The sequence below is a fragment of the Saccostrea cucullata genome, unplaced genomic scaffold (assembly GCF_032062105.1).
Source record: "Saccostrea cucullata isolate Sc308-1 unplaced genomic scaffold, CSIRO_AGI_Scuc_v1 ctg1852, whole genome shotgun sequence".
Classification (NCBI taxonomy): domain Eukaryota; kingdom Metazoa; phylum Mollusca; class Bivalvia; order Ostreida; family Ostreidae; genus Saccostrea; species Saccostrea cuccullata.
In genome coordinates, this window is record NW_026920307.1 from 41,616 (window position 1) to 67,115 (window position 25,500).

Below are 25,500 nucleotides of genomic sequence, written 5' to 3' on the forward strand. Positions count from 1 at the left end.
CTAGCACGGAAGATCATGAACAAAATCACACCTGTGGATCCACTATTTATAGTACTCAGATAAATTTTAGTTTTGCTTGAATAAATCTTACTGATTTTATATCTGATTCTGAACGTCAGCCTTTTAAAATACTGCAACATTTATCCGCAATATTTACCGTAGATGCAATATATATTCGTACAAAATGGCGACGTGTTTACACGCGCGTTCCGACTTACATATTTATGGGGGAAATAAAGTAGTTTATAAATAAAGATTGGAATTTCGGTAGTTATTTTTAACATTTTTAATCATGTGACATTTCATGTGTCACGTGATTTTATTGTTGTCTGCTACGTATAAACAAATCTGAACCAGCGGAAACAAGATGGGGCGAAAAGGGAAAAAGTTAAGCAACAAGGTAAAAGAAATCGCTTGGAAATTATTACAAGAATGAAAAACTATCAGTTACGTGTCAGAAACATTAGATGTGTCCAGGACTACAATCGCAAGTTTTAAAAAGCGTGTAGACCGTCGAAGTTTCATAGAAAACATCCCGAGACGAGGCAGGGAACCTATCGTGACAGCCCGAGACTATCGGAAGCTAGAAAGGCTCGTAAAAACCCATAGAAGAGAGAGTTTACAGGATATAACTGACAAGCTCAACGAAAATAAAGAACGGCCAATATCTAAACGAACTGTACATTTACATCTGAATAAACATGGATTCGTGAGACGGGTTGCAAAGAAAAAACTGGTAATTCGAGAGGTAAATAGGAGAAAGCGTTTATCTTGGTGTCGTGAAAAAAGAAAAGTCACTGTTGACAACTTTTGGAGAAAAGTTATATTCTCAGATGAATCCAAGATTGTTGTGGGACAAGACTCTCGTGTGTATATTTGGAGGAAACGGGGAGAGGGTTGGAGGCCGGATTTGGTAGAGGCGCGCAAAACAAAACCATGTTACCAAGTAATGATCTGGGGATGTATCACCTGGCATGGAGTGGGCACTATTTCTGAAGTGGATGGAAATATAAATGCTGATAAATATTTAACAATCTTAGACGACAATTTGTTTCCAGTTTTAGCCCGTCATTTTCCGACTGGAAATTATATTTTTCAAGACGACAATGCTCCTGTGCACCGTGCACGTTCGACTCAGGATTTTTTGCACAGAAACGGGATTACAACGATGAGCTGGCCAGCCCAGAGTCCAGACGTAAATATAATTGAAAATCTAACCCCCCCTTCCCAAAATAAGTCTTTGAGCACCTTAAAAAGTATCAATGGACTAATTTTTAGGTTTACAGCATTCACATCCATAATGCTCTGGGAGTTGTTGCCCATATATATAGCTATTTTTCCTCTCTAAATGTTAAATGTATATCAATTATCAATACTTTGAATAATTTATCTTCCACTGTTCGATATCCCCTTTTTTAATTAACAACTAAGCATTTAAATTTACAACTTGGAATTAACCTTAGAATTGAGATCTCTAAAACCCTCCAACATTTTGGGACAATGTACCTACCTGTAAAAGTTAAAGGAAGAGATTTTAAGCACAGCATTCAAAAATACCTGGTCTGGGTAGCCCTGTCAATTAAGTGTGTGAAGGTCCCTGTGTATACCCTTTACACCTTGTTTGGGATTCGTGGTGACGTTCTAATTAATATTTGATCCTTTGATGTTTACTGAGGATGGTATACAGAAACTGTATTATTATGGATTTTTTTGATCGATTATATATGAATTAAATATACCTGTAGTATATGAAAGGATTAAAATATAATATGCATTTTAAAAAAATATATATTAAACCTTAAGTACATAAAACTTTTTTTTTCAACTATAATGTCGATATTGATTTTAATATGCTACTTGTAAATGTTATTGATAAAGTTCATAGCAGCACTGCGTGAAGTACTTAAATTGAAAAATAATGTTTCTAATCATGGGCCACTTATATTTTCCATTTTTATTTAGATAAGAATTTACAAGCAATTTTTTTTAGCAAAGCCTGACAAAGCCTTATTAAGGTTAAGATAAACCTAGATATTTAAGTCTTATTTAGTTGCAACAGGAGTTGTTTATTTTTATTTACACATACACTAACATCTAAAACAATCTTTGTTTTAATATTTGAATTTATAGTATATCATAATATTCTTAAAGGGTAGGAGTCTTTTCAAACAGTAAAATATAAATCAACATATAAAAAAAACCGTTTGCTACTTTGTTTAAATTGTCTCAAATCAAACATGGGTAAAATTTTACATCTGGGTATTTCTCTGGGTATTAAATAACTTTCTGTGTATAGAGATTTGGAAACAAATGACCACAGGTAGACTGCTAGCCCCAAGGCATTCACACCTGTGCAAAATAAGCCCCTTCCTCAACCGGAATTTACCGTCCGGTAAAAAATCTCTGCCTTTAAGTAAAATTTTCAAATTATTTACCTTGCACTCACTATGTCTTTGAGTGATAGGTAAGCAATAAATTATATGTAAAATGCGGATATGATGAATTCAGGACAAAAGGTTTTAACTAAACATTTTTTTTTTAATTTTCTTTTTCAAATTAAATGAAAAACTTGATGTCATATATTTTTCCAGGTTTAATCTTATATCTGAATAGAAATATTAGGTTGGTTTTAAAATTCAAAAGAGAAAATTCGCAATGCACGGAAATAAAATCTTTCAGGAAGCTGATTTTGATCCTATCTATCAGTACTGTCTCAGTACTTAGATTTATATTTATCAGTGAATTCTCCTGTTTGCTAAGCATTTAACGATCATTGCCCAATATAGAAAGATTGCTCACTTGTTGAGTCTTGATATTTGAATATTTTAGTATCATAGCAACAAATCAACATGTTTTCCTTTAACGATTCTTTATCTGAACGTCTTGTTTACACAATTAATGGCCCAATGTTAACTAAATGTATTGGTACCTTGTCCTATGACAGAATGTTATTTGTATCTGTTGATTGGTTTGTATTTTAGGTGCCAATTCCGTGGCAAATTGATTCCTCCAGAGACTGGGCCTCTCCTCCGAACTGTCTTTTATTATCTCTCCTTTTAAGGGGCATGCTTATGCATTTTGTTTAAAAGTTAAGTTTGTTATTTCAAGGTAGGTATGAATACACAGCTGAATACTGTTAGTACATGTACAGACACCATGCATTAGAACATATTGCACTCTGTCACCAAAGAATCCGATAACCCCCCCCCCCCCAAAATGACGCCATCGAAAGCGTGTCAGGTTTCAAATGTATTCTAACTTGCTTAATATTGCTGATTATTCAAAATAACTTACAATTTATACTTTGCTTATCCATTATTTTAAACAATTTCTGAATTTCTAATCCGTCTGCTGGTAATCGGCATTTATAGAAAAAAGGAAGTGTGGATATTGTAAGTTCAGAGTGAAACACGGGATTTTTAAAAAATTCCGGTCAAAAATTCCGGAACACGCAAATGACTGGTGCAAACTGAACGTAAGAAAAGTTGAATATTCCAAATATTCTTTAGACTGTTCAGTGTTTCCTTTATCACATTTATTTCCATGGTATCCAGAGTCACAATCATTAATACTGGAACAATTGACATGATGACAAGAGGCCTCGCTTTTGACACATAATTACGGTACGCCAAATTCACAAAAATTAGCTAAACATAGTTTCACAGTCGATTACCTAGGTTTTTCGGTTGTATACTATATAGTTTACGGACTGTAAACTATAGTATACAATTTTAATCTATAGTTTACATCTGTAAACCATAGTTAAGGCGATAATCTATATTTCAGAACCATAAAAGTAACACTGCAAACAATCATTTGCGATTACGAAACATACATGTAAATTATCTGATACATGTAAATAAAATTTCAAGGTTTGTAAACCATGGTTTACAACTATTAATAATAGTCAACGATCTGATAGATTTAGTTTCACGATTTGTAAAACTATGATTAACAATTCTCAACTATATAGTTCACGATTGTAAGTAATAATTTACAGACATGAATCTAGATTTATCAAAAGAATCTGATTTATTACAGGCAGATAAACTAAGATTAGCATTCTTAAACTATAGTTAACAAACGTTAAATATAGTTTTACGATTAAACTATAGTTAACGAATTGAAAATTATAGTTCACGGTTTTTCAAATATAGTTTACAGTCGATAAACCTAGTCTATCAAATGTGAAACTATGTTTTGTTTATTTTTATGAATTTGTCGTGCCATACATATACATATCACCTGTTTCATTTTAGCCACTCCCAAATCGATTCCAATTTCATTCTATGAAATTATGTTTTATTTATGATTCTGTGACATAAGGAGATATAAAACACTAATCAAGTTTAAAAACCTATTTAATTTTTTTTTTGAATAAAGACTTTCATACATCCGGAATGATGTTTATGTAATCAACATATTTATTTGAAGGAATTTTATTTGATAAATAACACGCCTCTGATATTTTATGGACGTCTGTTTGATCGCCCATGGTGAATTAGAAAGTAAATCGTCAATTTATTTATGTATTAATTAAATAAAATCTCGAAATTTAAAGGCAATCTATATCGAAATTTTAATTTTCATGAACGTCTATTGAAACAATTCAAATGGAGATCAGAGTGAAAAAGATAAGAAATCAGAAAGGAGTTTATATAACGATGAAACGATATAGCCGCTATTTACATTTTGACGTTAATAAGCAAACAGGAAAGATATGTGTACAGTTTTTTTTTTTCAAAGAAAGTGGCCTCCATCTGCCGAGTTACTCGACAGTTATCAGTGTGTCTGAAAAGGATGGCGTATACTTGCACGAATTCTACGATATGGATTTAGATTAGTTTCTTATTTAGCTGCAAATCCACTGTCATCAAGGGTCTATTTTCATATCAGTTTAACGGATTTAAAATTAGTTAAGAAATGAGCACATCACTGAGATTTTTATTGCTAAATGACATAAAAGGTTATTTAGGGATGGTTGTATTTTTTTTTTCGATATTTGCTGTTATTTTTAAATACCCTTATACCTTTCATTTCAAAAGCTAGTTTCAAATATCATTCTTAATTTATTCGTAAAAAATCAAACGAAATGATTCTGGGAATCGATTAGAATATAAATTAGTTCTGATAATAATGAATACTTTTATAAACTTAAAAAAAATTAACCTAGGTGAATCCTCCAATCTAAATCTCAGCAACACGCCATTGAGACAAAAAGAGTGGTAGACTATTTGAAAAAAAAGTACCATATATATTCCTTTTATTTATTCCATGTTTACCTTTTATTCCGTGGATATAACTCACTGGATATTTTTGATACCCCAAAGTTAAGTGCATAATAAAGTCACAATATTTTTTTTGCCGACGCTCGGGGAGATAAATCTACAAACTAGTTGGATAACATTAAGTGGATCCTTATACAAAAAAGTGTAAGAAATTGTTTATATAACTAAGGAAAAGTAAGGATGATTCTGCTTTAATTTGTTGTTATTCATGATATCCGTTAGTATAACGATATTATAAAACTTAATATAAAAAAGGAGCAACTATTTGTCAGTGTCAATTCAATATAAGCGTGTTTTTCCCATAACATTTAAAACTGTTAATCCTTTTTTTTTAATTACAGGTATCTTTAAAAATCTTTAAAATATGCACCAGCCTTGAAAACCTTTTCATGAAATTTGAATAGCTGTTACATAATCTGCTGAATTTATTTAGATCTCGCAATACAATGTAAATTTAAAATCCGTTTTATACCCGAAAAGATGTGCACTGTTCCTTACCATCAAGACCTTAACAAGGAAAATATTTATCCGATTATGTTCTTTCGATTTTGTTTGATAACCATCGCAGAGTTTTGTCTGGGATATGGTATGAATTATTTTATTTTTATGATCTCATTCTTAAAGGTTTATAATTTGCAAATGAATTTTTACGTAGTTACGTACATGTATATACATTCACCGTAAAACAGAGGAAATTCAGAACCTGTCACCATTAATTAATTAAACCAATACTACATACTGTGAGCAGCAAACATTTAAGGAACTTATGAAGTTTTAGCCATTTTGTTTTCATAATTTGTCAAATTATTGTAAAACAAATAAAGATATTACATGATAACCCGACACTTTCACCTTATAGTCTCAGAACGTCCGACAAAGACAATGTTACGTTCGGCATTTCAACCAACCTTTTGGGTGAGATTGAGAGTTTAGCCTTGGAGTTTAGAAGGCGTTAACCCATTTTGGTTGTATAACTTAACGATTTCAGAGACAACTGCTTTCAATATAAATATTGTTCAGAAGGGATCTATACAATGAAAAATGTCCCCGCTTGTTTATGCCAGCATACTTTGCTTTCCGGAGTTCATTATCTACCAAATATGATGTAGGTCACTATTCGACATTATTGACTCTCGGACACCTTGATTACAATCTGAGGTTACTGTGCATCTCTAATCTCTTGTTTATCTATCTTTCTCAGCATTGAGACTATATAGGTTTATATTATTTATCTAAAGTCTTTAAAAAATCTTTTAGGTCGATATATTTTTTTTCGAATGCAAATCTATATATAATGTTGAAGAGAACTCTCTCTCTCTCTCTCTCTCTCTCTCTCTCTCTCTCTCTCTCTCTCACCTTTAGATCACGAACAAGAGGATCTAATATGTAACTGTCGACTGTCAACAAATAAAGTGATACAGTATAATTTGTCCAAACCGACTACCGCCGGTTCCATAAAATTTGGCCGGTTTAGACAGAATCCGGAGTGCAGGAAAAATGCAGGAAAATATTAATTTTGAAAATTTCGTTGTTTATTTACAAGTTCATTATTATACATAATATAGAATATAATATAAAGGATGAAATCAATCAATATTTTGGAGTCTAGAAATTATAAAATAGTCTCTTATGACTTACTGTATTTTCTTGTTTTTCACGAAGTTTGAAAGTCAGGTGAAATGTAACCTAAATCAAAATCTACAGGCACGCATAATATAGGCCTTCTATATATCAAGCGATTTATGTTTCGCTTGTCAAAGAGCTCATTCAATGTAAAAACAGAATGCACAATTATTCACGATGTGCTAATTATTAGATTGAACTTTTAATTTTCATGTAAAAAATTACGTCTTCCCCCACAGTGTTATGGCGCCATTTTGAAATGCGTCCGATTTTCGATCCCGATTTATATATTGATTTGTAAATCGCGTACATATATTTTTTTTTTTGTTATAATGTGGTAAAAGGATCGAGTTAAAACAAATTGAATTATTTTTTTTAATTGTAATTCAATCATATACAAGTATTTTTTTTCAACTGGGCTGTGACACCGCCACGTTTCACTGAGTTCGTTTCATGGCACTGCTAATGTAAACACAGATTATCAAATCCGCCACGAAAGGTGTTAATTGCTTTGAAGTAACTCAGGTGTGGCCGGATTAGAGGAAATAATTACCGTTAATTATGAGCAGTTGGGACCAGTATGGCCGTTCGGAATACAGAATAGACAGTATCCGGACTACACAGAATTTTTTCTAATGAATTTGTTAAAGAAGTGCATGGGACTAAAATTTAAAGACGGAATGGACAAAAATCCGGAGTACACAGAGTCCGGATTAGACAAATTTTACTGTATATGCTTTGAACATCCCTAACATTGATATTAGCTTAATCTAAATTATAAGAAAATAAGTTCATCATTGCATGTCCCATGTTTTATGTACGAGAAATTGTCAGCAAATTTCTTTGATAAAGTCATTCTGATTGTACATATAACTGTTTGTTCTCTGAATTCATTATTTAGAAGGACGGTGAACTTCTTCATTGGCAACACTAATGTAGTTATCAGAGACCATATAATTGTAATAATTCCGATGGGGATTTATATTAGCTAATTTTTACCTATAAAGCCTAACGTGATACATGTATGTGCTCAATTTTGCAAGAATTGATAACCAAAACAATCTAATTCAACATACATTTCATATTCTGATTATTTTAAAATTAAATTATAAGGAATGACTTTAATTCTTGGCCATATTATCGAATATACTTTGGTTTGGGTCAGTTAACGCTTTTTTATAATCCGCTTTTTCTCATCTTTTCGACAGAAGTAAAGGAATTCATAAGTTTTTTGAAAGATAAATAACACTGAACTGAAATATTTCCATAATTAAGATCTTAATCAAATTTTATTTTTGTTTTACATTTTTTTTTTCAGAGTGCCTTAAGGCCCTTTTACAATTGGCGCACGAGCACTTTACAACACTTTGCGATCGGAAAATTTTAGCTTTGCACGAGCTCTAGCATACGTTGCACGATGTTTCGCATTCGTTGCATGCGTTTTAGTGGTCGCATCAAGTCTCCTCAAAATAGTCGACATGCACACTATTCAGACGCGACCAAATGCGATCCCCTTTTATCGCAATTCAACGCACGAATATTAGTACGAGCGTCTTACAACGTTTTGTGTACTCGAAAGAGTGATGCACGATTTTTAAAGGTCGTAAGATGAATCACAGCTGTATATGCGTGTATTGTGCGACCATGAGAATGTTGCTCAACGTGTCTCATGTAATCTTGCAACGTTTTACTATGCACGATTTATCAGCTTCAATTTCCCATGCGTTGTCACTAGTTGATGTAAACCCTCAAGGCCTATATAAGCATCTGTGCTTCAGATCACAATTGACCATGGATGCTGCTTCACTAACACAAGCTCAGGCGGATTATGAACAGAGCTCGGATGTTGCGGCAGGTGCTGGGCCTCCTCCTCCTCCTGGGCCTTCCTTCTACGGTTTACTTTGGCTTTACCTGTAGCTTTTGTCAGCTTTTTGAGTAGAATCTCATGCATTTGACTGACGAGGGTCGGGAACGGGTAGTATATATATATTCCCCTTCTCGCTCGCACGATCATTCGTACCATGGTTGCACGAGCGCCTAACGTCCAATCTCACTGGTGCACTTTCAATCATTCGATCACCTGATAACTCACGCCATCCTTTCGCGGTATCTTACAACATTCGCTTTCACTGTACAACAGTCGCATATAGAGGCAAGATATATCGTAAGATTTACTACACAACGGTCGCTTTAGATCGTGCGAATTTCGTACGAATACTTTTTCATATGCGATTATTTCAGCAACAGTTTACGATCCAACTTACAGTTTTTCGGTTGCACGAATATTTTGTCGCTTCTGCTCGTGCGCCAATTGTGAAAGGCCCTTTAAGTGTCGTTATGGTAAAATATATTGATGTAAACTCTTAATGCTCCTTGAGAAAAAAAAATAAAGTGCGTTGATTTTGTCCCAATTTTAAGGCACTTTGGTAAGTTTTTTTTTTTCAAAATGCGTTGCCACAGGGCGCTAAATTTATATCAAACCTGAATGAAATAAACAATTATGAAAAAGGAAAATTAAATATAAGCATTTAATTAATATTTTTTGGTGTCGTAAGTCATTTGTTGGCACGACAAAGTGTGTCATAGGACCGACGACATTCAGAAATATAAATTCAATGCTTAAGTGACCATCTCTATTTGCCCCCCCCCCTCCCAAAGTAGAATTTATAATTAGATATAGGTCATGGATCATATCTTTTTAATAGGTTCACCAAAAATTATCAAAGGTCTTTGTAGGGAATCTGCCAAACGTTGATTTCAAGTATCACTTCGATTTAAACATAATAAACATTTTTCCTGAAAGCAAGTAAAAAAGAAAGTGAATTCACTACATTTTCACAATGAATATAAATAAATGACAGTAACAAAGGTAGCCAATGATATTAGAGTTTATAAAATACAAATAAAGACTATTTTGTTTCATAAAAGAGAGTATTTTACAGTTGGATAATGGGTGGATGCTCCAGTCACTGCATATATAATAACTTTTTTTTTTATAACATATTGCTTTCTGCTACACATGTATACTATGTTATAACTTGCTTAATAGGTATGAGCTAGCAACAAAATAGAACGTGTTGGTGAGATTTGATGAAGTCTGACTGTCTCATGTCTTTTTTTTAATCAAAATTCTTCCAGTGTATGCTATTCAGGGCTACTGGTATAACTGTCTGTCATCAACAATTCTTTATAAATTATACCCAAACTTATTTCTGGACACAGTGCTGTCAGACGTTGAAATTTTTTTTGACTGTAACAAGACACATTTTAAATGCACATTATAATTATGTTTTTTAATTTATTTTGTAGAAAACCTAGCTTTGTATAAACCAACATGGCAATCTAATCCCTATATTCAAGGAGACAGTAGATTTGACTCAAGTAATGCTGTTGATGGACTAAAGTATGATTTAAGTCCTTCCGGTGGTCAATGTGTCATATCCGGTAACGAAAAAGGAAGTGCTACGTGGTGGGTAAATCTAGGCTCAGTTAACACTATTCATGATATCAGGATCTACTACAGGACAGACAATCTTGCATGGGGTAAGAAACATTATATCATTTGTTTTATGCGTACGATTTCTTGTGTCAATTCGTTGCAATTGTCATTTTGAAAGAAAAGAAAGGGATCCTTTATATATATTTACTTACGAAATCTACGCTTTTAAAGGTAAATAAATATATTCTAAACTTTATCGTTATAACGGTGTAAAGATGAGTGCATGTTTATAGTGGAAGCAAACAAAGAGAATGAAAATTTTGTTTATGTTTAAATTATATTGCACAAGATTTTTTTTCTACATGAAACGAAACAAATATAAACGTTAAATATTTTCATTTAAAAAAAAATACATGAGTAATAAAAAAATTATTCATAAGTAATAATTTTTTTCAATAAATCATTTCGCTTGAATAAGACGCATTGATAATGTTCTTTAAAATTTCAATATTTTTTAAAAACTATTTTGAAAGATACATTTTGTGACACGTATGATAATATCATAAATTTCATGGCATAATTACAATGTTACATGTCATATTTGTATTGATGAATTGGGGGTTTACATTTCAGATGCTTCCAACAACTATGCATCTAGATTTATGGGATTCTACGTTTATATATCGAACACAACCAACAGACTTGATGGCTATCTCTGTTTCCACGATACCAAATACACCAGATCCACAATACCATCTGTCGTCAATATAACCTGCCCAGTATATGGGCAATATATCATTTATTATAACGAAAGACCACAAAGTTCAAAATACGCCAGCACATTTTCCCAATATGCATACAACGAACTATGTGAAGTGGAGGTTTTTGGTTTGTCTATTTTATTCTCGTTTCTCTCATAATATATAGTCTTACTTACATCTATTTTGCGTTAATTTATAACGTCAAATTATATTCACAAACATACACTTGTAACAATAAAAAGCAAAGATAACGGACAGTGTTCAATTTCTAAAACCAAGATTTGCTGAAAATATTCTTGAATCAAATATCTAGAACAAGTTAACGCCCCATTCACCCTCACTTCGTTATCCCTAGATTACTTAAGGAATCACTGTCTAGTTTTGAAAGTATACCAGGGCATCAACAATAATGGGAAACATGGGATAATTTGCATAACGGGCGAAGCCCGTTATGCTAAAATTATCCCATGTTTCCCAATATTGTTGATGTCCCTGGCATACTCTCAAAACTAGACAGTGATTCCTTATATTTCCATTTCATTGTGAAATAAAATTGTAGACTTAGACATTAAAAATGTAGTCTAATAGATTTAAATTACACTAGGACTTCCATGCCAATTTCAACAGTCCTCGCACACTGATGTCAAAAACAAAGGCAGCCGCACGAGATTTTCATGCATATTTGGCCTCCTTAGCGTCAGACACAGAGACAGATGCGCACGAGATTTGCATGCGTTTTACCCTCCTTAGCTCCTGACCTATCGACCTGCCTTATTTACATTCCGGCAGAATTATCAAGAAATAAATTTCCCCAATTTTCAAACAGTTATCACAGAGAAAAAAATAAGAAATGGAAATAGATGAATTTAATTTTTATGTATTTTAATAAGGCTGTCAAGTTGGTCAATATTTGATAAATGGTTACTCTGACGATTTTCTGATCGAGTAATCGGGTACTCGTAGAAGGTATTATTATTCTTTTTGAGTCCATATATTTTGGCTCTGATAAAATCGCGATTGAAAGTTGTTTTATTATCAAATTTATAATGCACGTATATAAACATCAAGTTGAAAAAAACCTTAACTAAAAGTATGTATAAATTAAAACAAGGGACATTATTTAATACAACAATAAGTACAAACGGTTTACAGTTCTTGCTTAAGATGTTTTATGTTGTATGGTATTTCATAGGTTGATTGTTACCTTTAATTTACACCAAACAGCTGACTTTTAACATGTTGATGAATCTTCCGTTATTTCTACACATTTCTTTTTTTATACTTTTGAAGCGGGTAGTGAAATTTCTATGCATTTCCAATTTCAAGTAAATATACCATTATGGTGATTTGAGAATGGATTAAAGATAATAGTCCATGATTAAAACACTGTTTACTAAAATCATATCATTGAAGTCATTCCACACCTAACGGTCATGGTAGGCGAAAACAAATGTTATGTTTCAGGTGATTGGTCACTAATTACTGTTACACAGATAGCGGGTTTCTCACATATTTAGAAGATGAAAGGCAAATTACCACAAGCATATAGAAATTATTTTTATTAGTTTAATAGATATTTATATAAAGTTTTATTAACATATGTGCTTATGAAAAAGAAAAAAAAATACAAACGAGAAAGCGAGTACCAATGTCGGCGATCGATACTGGGATGTTCGATCAGTTCATCTGGTACTCGTTGACATCCCTAATTATATAAGTTTAGATATGCACACATTGCTTCAAGATTTAGAATTCAATGGTGCAGGCTTTGAGAACGTATTGACGAGATTGGCTCTTAATATTTAAAGTCTTCCATTTATTTTGGTCAATGAAAGTATATTTTTACTTTCTGCACACATAGCTTTATTAAAAGTCAAATGAAAAAAAGGAGGTTAATATGCTTATTTAGGCGCTACAGTACATTTAATGCGATAATACTTATACAATGATACCAGAAAACCACACTTTATTTTTTTTCCATAGTGATGACCTCGATTTGTTTTGGGTAAATTGATTTATTCCTCTCTATTAGAATGTATTTCCTAAATGTGCGACCTTTGTGCACTGAAATTTGTGTCTCAATCAAAAATTACATCTCTGACTTTTTCCCTCAAACATGTTTTTTATCAAAAAAGAAAGGAATAAAATGTTATCAGTCTATTAAAAAAATAAAAATTAATAATAAAAAAAATAATAAACTATTTGACCTTTCTGCACTCACAGAATGTGATCTTTCTGGCATCTAATATTCAATAAGCAAGAAATTCATTTTAGAATTTAAACTTTTGCTGAATTGAAGCAGATAGGTCAAAATTATATAAACGATTCAGAAAAGGAAATCAAAAGTGGGGGTAAATGATGTAATTTTGATAGATATTAAGAGCATGTCTACGAGAAAACCATGCAAGAGGTTATGGGAGCAAGGTTCTCTGATCAACTTCATGTTTTGTGTGTAAATTTCTTCTATAATATGAAATATTTTGCCACAATTTTTTTTTCAGTGTGGTCTCACTTAAGGGGTTAAATCGACACTGTTACTAAAAATAGAATTCTTGGTCCTTACGCAGGGTGAAAACAGGAATTTTATAGGATTTTATATTTAAAAATTCAGCATTTTACTTGATTATGATATAAATTATCTATATATGGTTGAAAGTAACAAGATACACTTGTTTCGGAAAATTTTTCATAATCACAAACTGTGCCCTCGTTTAAGTGCAAAAAGGTCACAAATCTGGCATATTTCCAGATTTTTGAAAACTGGTAAAAATATTAACTTTTCAAAAGCCCATAACTCAGAAAGTGACGCTTAGAATCAACTCAATCTCATACCAATTATTAGACAACATGTCTGTCTACATTATATAGAAAATCTGTCTTTGGACTCTCAAATATTTTGCTGTACTTTTTACTTAAAGTTGGACATTTTTTGTGAATTTTCAAATTTTCTCATCCTTGAACTTCAGCAAGGAGTTATTTGCTGATTAAAATATTTTCAAGAATTCAAATTTTGCTGTTGAAAAATACCAGTATATTGAACATTTTTGTTTTCAATCAATAATTATTTCTTAGGGGGTTAAATGGGGTTAATTTGGGGGGGGGGGGTAGCAGAATTGTATTATTTTACATTTTCTTTGAGCAGGGTGATATTCACATACTGCTTAGTACCTGTTTGTCAATCAGTAGACCAAGTGTGTTCTCTCTTATCTTAAAAAAAACTTGCTTGATAAATAATAAACATAGTACACTGGTATCTACTAATAAGTAGATGACCCCTTTTAATTTGGAGTTCACAAGGTCAAAGGTCAAGGGTTATAATTCTCATATACCAGTATGTAGATTTTAATCATTCAAAATCGTGAGGACCCATTGTTTGACAGACATGAAATTTAGTACACTGGTTTCTTGAAAAGTAGAGGACCCCTTTAGATTTTGAGGTCACAATGTCAAAGGTCAAGGGTCAAGGGTCAAACTGAACAAAAAGGAATATCAGAGACATTTTCTTGACAGACATATTGTAATGGCAACAACCTCAAAATGAATGAACACAAAGTTTTAAAAATCAACAAATTAGAACATTAATTATTTTATAATTTTTAATTTCAAAGCATATTAAAATTTGAATATTACTCAATAACTAAGTACATTCAACAACAAAAAAAATACAATGCTTGACTGCTTCCTGATATTTTATATTCACTTCCAAAATTAAAATGACCTTGAAATTTTGTATGCTTGAAAAAAAATCTACTTGCTTAAGTATACATCATGGTTCTAAATTAAGGTAAGATTTAAAAGAAAAAATCATGGTTTCCCCAAATCATATTCTGAATTATTTGCTATACCTGCATACTGGAAATTAGTCTTTATAATAGTTTTATATTTGGTAAAACTAAAGCACTGCTGACCTTGAACTTTGATCTTTTCTAAGATAACAAACACTTAAAATTTACTCTGAATTTCTGTGTATTCCTGCAAGTGAACCCTGATACATATTAAATATCATTTGGGTTGATCTTGAGGTCTCAATCTTTCAAAATCTATAAGGTGTATCCAAACTATTCTGTTCAGTATGACCCCATTTTCTTCCTATGTATCATCCAATAACTTCTGGAGAAAATTTAACAAGCACTGAAATTTCCACTTCTGGTTTAAAGAACAACTGGACTGTCTCCAAATACACAAGAGTATTACTCAAAGCAGGTACCTGTGAAAAGACACAGTTTTCAAATTAAATTGAAATAAACCATACTAGACATATTCTAAGATTTTTAAAATAAATGTCATGTTTATGATAATGATACATTTAAATTTATCAATTGAAGAAAATGTCATCAAATGACTTGGGTAAGATTCTTCACAAATTCTTCTGGCTATCTTTGAAGAAAACAAGAGCTTCATATATCCTTGAAGTAAAGTAATAGAGTAGGGAAAAATGCATGTGGCAAATCGACAGACAGACAAGGCAATTCCTATCCATGTACTATAGTATACAGTTATGAAATGGGTATGAGGGAAATAGCAAATTTATGATTCCCCGAGGGAGGAAACTATTTCCCGGAGGAAATAGTTTTCTGCCGAGGGGAACAATAAATTTGTTATTTCCCGAGTTCCCATTCCATAACTTTTTTATTATTCCGAAACAATGATAGGCGATTTAAATTTTTTTAACCAGATATTCCAACATTTAAAAAAAAAACTGTAGAGGCATAATTACAAATGCATGCGGTTTAACACATTGCATGATAAGTGAAGCATCGTGTCCTTAAACAATTAAATTATTTTTTAAAAAGTATTTTCACTGACATTTCGAAAAATTATTGTTGTCTTCATTTTGGTAGAATTCAAGTATGATTTTGACATCGCACGTCGAAATGTTTTGACGTCATAGCTACATTGCTAATAACATGACGTCACAGACTCGAGATTCCTTGAATGCTCCACCCACTGAACACTTTGATTGGTTAAAATTACTAATAAATATTCATGATGGAGTAGTCCAAGGGAGCAACTGTGATTTTCCAGGGAGTAGTCTTCAGATGAGGGCAATAGTCACTTATCGGGGAAATAGAGTTTTATGGTGTTAATTTATACAGAGTAATGACAGTAGAGGTATAATAATATAACATATCTTTACCATTTCCTCAGCAGTGATAAGTAATTGGTAATGCTAATGCTGCATCTGCATTGTCTTTCCTCTTCTTATTTCTGGATTCTGTTCACAAAACTACATTGGAAACCCTATGTAGTAATTCTTTATAGCTCCACAGCTGAAAATCCCATTGTAAAGCCCAGCCCTAACCAGGGAAATGAATTTGAATAATCTGGAATTGCATGAGAAATATAAGAATGAAAGGAAATATTCTTTACAAAGTATAATTTCCCAGACTTATATTTATAATATTTAATTAGATATGTTTTAAACACAAACCTGTCAAGGAACACATGGTGACCTTTAATTTGAAAAGTACAAGTATTTGACAACTCTTTTTTCCTTTAATCATATATGAAAAGCCGAAAATCATAACTGTAGCCCGATCTTCATAACATTTCATAAATATCTGAAAAAAAATATTTTGTCTAATGAGATTCTTTATAATCATGCAGCCCACATATAAGGCAATAATGGTGATTTAATTGACAGTGAAGACCCACCTATCCAATTCTTAATGTACCCTATTAGTAAACAGTCTTTGAAAACCCTGGACCTATTCAACTTTTCATTCCCTCTTCATTACCCCACAAAGGCTACTAATGCTATTTATAATTATTTTGCAATATTGTTGAATTTATACAGATATTTTTATTGCTACATGTATAAGTACCAACCTTGAACATGTTGAAATTTCTCTTGACAGGTTTGCTAGGTATATATTCAGGTCCAGTACAATCACTAGATTCAGCTACGTAGGTATTTTTTATAGAAATAAATTACTTTGGTAGCTAAATAAAGCTACTTCAGGTAGGTAAATAAAGCTAACTAAGTAGGTAAATCAAGCTACGTATATAGCTATATCTAGTGATTGTACCAGACCTGATAGTGTCTTGTAAAAAATCTTCTCTTGTCCATAATCAAGTCCCCATCAAAATTGTTTATTTATTTATTTTTTTACCTATCAATAAGCCTTTTTATAAGGTACATAGTATTATAAACCAAGATCCACCTACCTGTTTCTTTTTCAAATTCAAACATTGTTGATTCGGTATCATCATCACTACATCCGTCTTGCTACCAAATGAATGTTTGCTGTCAGAATCATATTCATCAAAATCAGAGCCATAATCTGAAGACTCGTTGACAATTCCCGCACTTGAATCTTTTTCTGGGGACGTACAAAACGGTAACAAAACGTCTCAGGATGCCATAATGTTTACACGTGGTTACGGAACCGTACTTCGATCCCGATGGTTTTCATAATTTTTTATGCATTTTATACATAGGCCACTAGTATATACGTAACAAATTACATTCACAGGAGAGACAATTTTCTTCAAATCACACATAATTTATGCCTAAAACGATTAGATGACAGACATCTGTTTATAAACTTCGTAAACATAATCATTATCTACCTTCTCTACAGAAGAGCGCAACAGGGGAGATAATTTTAACAAAATCTAAATAAATAGTAAAATACGTTTTTTTCACAGGAAAAGCAGGGAAAAAATTATTTATAGCTTTTATAAAATTAAAAATAATTTTCATTGTTTATATTTGTAAATATTTTACACAAAATTCATTAAAATTACGGTTAAAAGTAAAACTTATAAAATCATGAATTTTTCCATCATTTGAATTTGAGGTAATTTCATTACGATATAACTTTTCTGTCCTTGAGAGTCCAAAGGTGGATTTTACATATTGTTTGGATAATATCCTAGAGATTCTTAAATGCACAAAATTCTGAAAAAAGAAGCGTCACTTTCTAAGAAATGCATCCCTGAATATTACCAAAAAATGAACCATTATCATTTCTTGGCACCATGCCAATATTTGTGCCCTCGTGACAGCCTTCTATATAGGGGTTTTACAAAAAAATGATCCCAACTTAATTTTACGACTTAGTTCTATGAGAAAACATAACCCTTTTATTTATATATTGTTTTTTTCTTTTTTACTTTTAAATATTGAAATTGTCATTTTTACACCAACTTTTTTGCATTTTCCCTTGAATATTGACCAAAATGAATTATTGGCTGTTACTAAAAATAGAAACAACCGATGCAAAAAAAAAAACAACATATTTTTGACTCTCAATGGGTGTCCTTTAAGTTAATAATAAAAATTAGTTTGTTCTTGAGAGTGCCTATCAGAGCATTTTTCTATACTGAAAGGAAAAAGAAACGCATCATAGCATAATATCGAAATATATTTAACTATATGGCCGAAAATTATAAAAATTTGTCAAATGTGTATTTTGATTACTGTGCACTAAAATTGCTGGTCAAAATTACTCAACCATGAAATTTATGGCGTCACGTAGGGGAAATGATAAAAAGCCAAAAACACGTGCATGTTGATGATGACAATTTCATGATCACATTTTGTGGTGCTAATCGATGCATTGGAGTTATAGACATCGTTTTCCGCATTTGAAATCAGTATAAATTTCGTGCAATCATATGGTATGGCTGACGGAAGTTACACTGGTTCCAGTAACTGAATGGCGTAAGTGAATGAAAAGGCAATAAGATGTTGCTGTGCAGTTTGTTTTAAACTTTTCAACAAAAAAAGGTTTTTCAGTTGTCATGGAGTAAATTAAAAGGTTGCCAACCAACGATGGCGGTGACGTTGACGCGTAACAACATCACATCAAGACAGGGCTTTTCATCATGTCACCTCGGTTGTTGTCAAGGTGTTATCACTGAAACCGATATTTATACAGCAAACTATCATACCAATATTTTCACCCTAAAATTGACAGAAATTCTCTGCTCTAATTTGGTCCGCGAGCTTGGCAACTTTTGCGTCGATTTTACTCTCACGCGCGCACGTACGCGTCGTGTGCGTAATGTTTTTAGCATGTTTACACTCGGAAAATGTAGCCAGTGTTTGTTGAGACTTTCTCACAAACATTCACGTGTACCAAACCAGCTGGATTCTGTAAATTCTATCCTAAAATGAAAATTCGTGGCACTCATTTGGCGGGGGGATTTGTTGGCTTTGGAATAATACAGCTTCTATCAACCATTAAAACTATTGTCGGAAGCATTGAATAATAATCAAATGAGAAAGATAAATGCTCTGGTGAACTCAATGCACAGGAGAATCAAGGCTGTTACCAATGTGCATGGAGATGATGAGAATTTTTATCTTAATTTTGGGGGTATCGACGTATCAATTTCAATAACTCAGGAATTATCAGTCGAAGTCACACCAGATTTTGGTAACTTGTAGATTAAAGATGAATTAAAATGTTTGATAACAATACTGGAAAACATTTTCGAAATAATAGTTTTAATTTAATTTAAAAGTAAAATATGCATTTCTTTTTCCTTTCAGTATATATATCTGCATGGTTTTCTCGTAGAAAGGCTCTTAATACAAAGTCTAAAAAGTATCATATTTGTGTGAAAATAAGTTTGCTGAAAACTTCATAACAAATAATTAAACAGATATTTCAGAACCAACATAACACATTTTACTGCAAAAACAGCTTTGGGTGCAACCAGCATGGAAAAATAGGGATCTTAAATTAATAGTACTGTATGTAGTTTAAAAGGGAAAAATTGATAATGCTCTTCTGAAAAAAAAAAATCTTCCGCCACAAAATATAGTTCAAGGCTTAATTCTATTTGAACAGAATTTGATCACAGTTTTCTTCTTTGAATATTGTTCAATTTGCATCGATGATTTAATGTTAGAACTTGAAAACAATGTAAAATTTAGAATTAAAAGTCAAAACCAAAAGTTACTCAAAGGCTTAGGATCGAAGGTCCTTCAGAAATTTATTGCCTATATCAAGTTTTGTTTTCGTAAAGGATTTTTTTTTTGCATTTATTGTTTAATTGAAGTTAAGATATGCCAAGAATCATGTGTGTAATATGTCTCTCCAGGTCCGTTTCAATTGTTCTAAATGTTTATTCATTCTTTAGAATGCAGTGGGAGATATTACGGTATAAACTGCACGAATCCTTGTGGGGATTGTCTCAACTTTGAACAATGTCACCATGTTAACGGTTCTTGTTTGAACGGATGTGATCTTGGATTCTACGGAGAAAAATGTGACCATGGTAAATATATCTTATACATAATTAACTTTATTTTCAGTCCGTTCAGCAAGTAACTATTTTCCCTATTAAAAACACCTGTTTTAAAAGAATACCCTGTTGCTTGTTACATCTTAATAGTGTCAATTTTGATTTCAAACATAGAATTCATTTATCACATTTAGCAATTTCTACCTAAAACCTGGTAATTAATTTTAAGCGAGAATTAATTTTAGCGATTTTTAAATGCTTACTAAAGAAGCTATTACAAATAATACGTAACAATAGTACAATTAAGATTAAAAAATGACATTTTTTGATAGCTTGCCCGTTAGGACTGTACGGTAGGAATTGTGAAAGGAGTTGTAGCGTACACTGTCTTGATTCAGACAGATGTGACAAGAAATCTGGTGCATGTCAGGGTGGTTGTAAAACAGGCTGGAAAGGGCTCAAATGTGAATCAGGTTTGCTTACCGGGTAGTTCAGCATGTGTCGTCTCTGTGCTTTATTCTTACTAATTCTCTCCTAATCAAAGCATTCGTATCCTTCTTTAGCTAACCTGATCGAAAATTAACCGTGTCTGTCGTGTCGTTGTCATCGTCTCCCTCATTGTTGTATACATTTCTCATTTTCTTCTTTCAAAGACATTATTATTAGTCCAATATCAACCAAACTTACCACAAGTATCCTCGGGTGAAGGGGATTCCTGTTTGATCAAATCGAAGGCCACGCCCTCTTCCAAGGGGATATATTATGAAATAATTAATGAATCTCTTAAAACTATTCAAAAGCCATTGGGCCAGGCAAGAATATAATCTCAAGGTAGTATAGATTCAGGTTTGTTCAAATGATGACCCCAGGAAGAAGGGTTGGGTCACAATAAACGATAAAACTTTACATAGGAATATATATGAAAATCGTATAAAAACCCTTCCCTTAAAAAAAAAATAGCCATTATTGGTGAAATTACGGCTGAAGCATCCTTAAGTTGTTTTAATTCCTTGGTTGACCCCTGTCGTAGGGCGGGGCTAAAGTGAGCAATCAAATTTTTAAATAGAAATATATCGAAAGAATAGAAAGACAAATCATTCTTCTCAAAAACACCAGAGATATGATTAATGCCCGGTAATTTTAATATGGGATCTTAGATAATGTTGATTGAAGATTGTTCAACTCAGAACCACTAGGGGTAGGTGGGGAAACAGTTTTGGAACAGCAAAACCATAGTTGGTGACTTTATATAGAACAATCAAAGCACACTAGGGTGGTTTAAATTCAGGTTTGTTCAAATCTCAAATCTCAATTGATGAAGAACAGCAAGGAGATACTTGTATGCTTATTGATATGCCGGTATCTTCAAAACTAATAATATTACCCCCACCACACCCCCACCCCACCCCGACCCAGTAAACTGTTCAAATCAACATCGATTTGTGTTTTTTTACCTACACCATGTGCTCAGGTGAGCAAAGTGGCCAATGGGCCTTTTTGTTGTATCTTTAAGTCACATTCCTAAATTATGGAAAGTTTGTTAAACTTTCAAAGGGCTTGAAAATAGAGAGGATGAAGCAATTCTTGTGGAATAAAATGAATTACAAAGCTCATGACTTTGTAGAGTGTGACTCCAATATGTTCGGGGAGGATTGTAGTAAGCAGTGTGGACATTGTCTGGATGGATCTCAGTGTCAACATATCAATGGATCTTGTCTCTCAGGTTGCGACCCTGGGTATATCGGTGATGATTGCAATGAAGGTACATCTTAAATTTCAGATTAATTGGTTTATATACTCTATGTTGTTTCAGGTCCCTCTCAGGAGCAGACTCTCTTACACTGCACTAATGTGCCACTCGGGCAACCCCTTTGAAGTAATACAGATGTACTTTTAAAATGATAATGTTTATATTTTTTTTACCCGATGTTTTACATGAGGGTTAAGTTGATATGGAAAATGTATACTATCGGTTTCGAGCTATTTAAATTTATATTTTTTGCGACAAAATTTTATTGACAAACATATCATAGCATCATATTTAATCTTCTATAAATGGGTTTCACCGTATGATAATTTATATCTTGAATGCTGTTAACCAATATGTACAGAGCCTAAATTCAAGTTCACAAAAACGAACTGAACTTAGAAATGAGTGTAAATAACATTTTTTTAGATCTTCCAAGACAAATAATTAAATAATAATAAAAAATACAAGTTCAACGTTTTTTTGTAGTCTGTCTAAATGGGACGTATGGAATTGGGTGTATCAAAACATGCAGCATGTTTTGTTTAGTGTCAGGTATTTGCGATCATGTGACCGGAGCCTGTAGCAATGGCTGTAAAAATGGATGGATGGGACTCGATTGCCTAGAAGGTATGAAAGTAAACCATGCTCCTTCCTTTTGTTATGTACTCGGATCGATAGACCTGGAGCGCATATTGCTTTCTTTCTGTCGGTCTATTTATTTGTCTGTTGTCGAAATTATTCTTAGCCACAACGTTTGAACCATGACATAAAGAGACTTTATATTTTATATGCTTACATCACTAATGATGCTCTTTTACTGCACTCCAAGGTCCATTACTTTCTGATCTTGACGCTGACCTAAATACGAATATTCGCCATGAGTTTTGAACCGTAGGGGATATAGACTTCATGTTTGATGTGCATACTCCACTAATTAAGTTCTTACAAATGGCACCAAGGTCAATGACTTTATCACCTTTTCTGTGACCTATTTGCTAAAAATAATTTTTTCGAACTTTGATTACGCCAGGAGGAGAGTTTTTCACAATGACATCTTTGTTTGACAATTGCCCAAAGCAAGAACTATCACGCTTTGACTAGTTTATCAAGATATGATAAAAAGGCTGCATTTAAGCCGAACTATATCTAAAATATATCAGGAGTCCAATCTAAGACAAAATCTTAAAAGAAAGGTTTGAGCTCTTTCAGTCCTGTCTCCATTTATGTTCTATAATCTTCTCGGTATTTTGAATAAACCGAGCACCTAATACTCTTTAGGGTGATTGAACATCAAAATTGATGCAATGATTGTAACATTTCTGTGAAATTCAGTAGAATAACATGTTATTTTACGATTTCAAGTTGGCAATAAAACAATATCCCTTTAAAAGGCATTCAATCAATCCAATAAAATAATTTTAAAACGTATTCCCAAAAACGTAGGGTACCTGTATTTGATATATATTCCGAAAAAATAACAGTACAATATTGCGAAAATAATATCTTTTATATTTATAAAGTCTATTTATATTCCCTATATAATCTATACAGGCGCAAACAGTTCAGAACACTGCATATTCATCGGATTTCAGGCCGAATTCACCGGAGGGTCAGTGCGCGTGCAGCGGCATTGTGACGTCAAAATCAACACCTCAAACAACATTGTAAACAATAGATGCAACGGCCGCAGCAAAGTATAAATCGGAGCAGGAAAAATATTATTCAAACTGATTGCACGATTATTTTAAAACATGTGGACGTCTTACACAGTAAAAATCGAAAGAAAAAGAAACGGTAGTGACAAACTGTAATCTGGACATTTTTTTTAACGATGGAAGTTCATTTATGAAAATGGTGTCGCCATTCAGCCTTCATTGTCTTATTTATTCAAATATGGACTATCTAAGAAAACAATTATGGACTCTTTTGGTGTTGAATATGGCTTGCTATTCACGAGAAAAATATCCATATTGACCTTTGCTCCGTGTGGTCAATACGAATATTTTTCTGGTTAATAACAAACCATATTCAACACCAAAAGAGTCCATAATTGTATAATATTAATTATTAATATAATTTGAAAGAGGACTCAGAATTTATTAAGGTTATTAAAAAAATCAAATGTATACACGTATTATCTATTATAAAAAGTTTTCAAATATTTAATTAAAGATCATGTTTTTTTGTGATGAGGTATTCACTTTGTACAATGTAATATAAGCACACACTGTGAAAAAAGGACACACCGAAAATTTAAAGTCCATTTGCTTGTTCATTTGAACAGAATATGTGGAATAAACCTAACATTGCATAATTTTAGTATTTTGTATTCACAGTAAAGGGTTGCGATGGAAATAATATTGCTCTCTACATTGTTATTGGAATCCTGTGTGTCTGCTTACTAGTTAACGTATTACTTCTGATCTACTTCATCTACTTCAGGTACATGACGTTCTGAAAAAAAATATGGATCTTTACTTTTTACTTCTACCAAATGTTCATTAATGATAATTTTACCATTATCTGAATATGTTTTCAAAGATATATGTCCATTTCCTTTTCTTTTCTTTTTAGGGGCAATAGTAAGCAAATGGTAAGAATTAGTAAGTATAAAGAAGGCGAAGACAATAGTACGGATGTAGAGGATGTTGTGCATGCTTCTATACCTGATAGTTCTAGACCTGAGAATTATGAAAACAGTCCAAAAGTAGAAGATGCTATGTATGGTTCTGTACATTATAGTTCTAGCGCTGAGAATTATGAAACAATGCTTGAAATTAGCCAATAAATTCGTAAGATTTGAAACACATCTAAAATCTCCTGTTAACCGGCACTTGGATATATTCCAATAATATTTGAATTATTGATTGATTAAAAGTATGGTGTTTTCTGTCCCATTTGAGAATTTTTCGGTAATAGTGTCGTCATCATATGGAGAGGATAAGGATTTTTAGTGAAAAGTAGGGTTTTATATTTCTGAAACTGTATACTTGTATTACGCAAGTTTATTACTTTTTTAATTACAAATAGATGCAAAGTATCTTTTAGAGTATACGACGCTTTTTTTCAGAAGTAAATTGGTAAATATAATGTTATTGTCAAATATACAAATTGTTTTAAAATGAGCATCAAAATTATCAAAATATCCGCCAACAATTATATAAAGAAGTTTTGCTTTGAAGTTATGAACTATAGGAAACCTGATAAGAAAGTCAGCGCAAATCTTTGAAATCTGAATTATTTCATATTTTGAAAATTATGTTTTAAAATAAATGTAACCTTTACTTTGTTACTGATATTGTAAGAGATATAAGTTTGTGGCAATAATGAAAAAAGAAAAATCCGAATTTCCTCGCATCACCATATATTAGTTTTGTTTATGGATATTATTTTCAGGGAATAAAATACATCTGTAAAATTTTTTTAATATGAATATTG

The 25,500-nt window shown here is 32.4% G+C and overlaps 1 protein-coding gene and 1 long non-coding RNA gene across 2 annotated transcripts in view; one reads left to right on the plus strand and one right to left on the minus strand.

Annotated features, from left to right (window-relative positions):
* The window catches only part of LOC134246657 (multiple epidermal growth factor-like domains protein 10), a 37,138-nt gene extending 12,288 nt beyond the window's left edge, over positions 1-24,850 (plus strand). The window contains exons 4-9 of the mRNA XM_062729032.1: positions 20,208-20,345; positions 20,645-20,785; positions 21,937-22,074; positions 22,549-22,689; positions 24,399-24,504; positions 24,637-24,850. Coding sequence (XP_062585016.1) covers positions 20,208-20,345; positions 20,645-20,785; positions 21,937-22,074; positions 22,549-22,689; positions 24,399-24,504; positions 24,637-24,850 — 878 coding nt within the window. The remainder of the gene's footprint in view (positions 1-20,207; positions 20,346-20,644; positions 20,786-21,936; positions 22,075-22,548; positions 22,690-24,398; positions 24,505-24,636) is intronic.
* LOC134246665 (uncharacterized) lies at positions 14,725-18,264 on the minus strand. The gene is made up of 3 exons (XR_009987676.1): positions 17,280-18,264; positions 16,249-16,435; positions 14,725-15,318 (listed from the first exon to the last, which is right to left on the minus strand). It is a non-coding gene; the product is annotated as an uncharacterized LOC134246665 (long non-coding RNA).
* Positions 24,851-25,500: the final 650 nt, after the last annotated feature.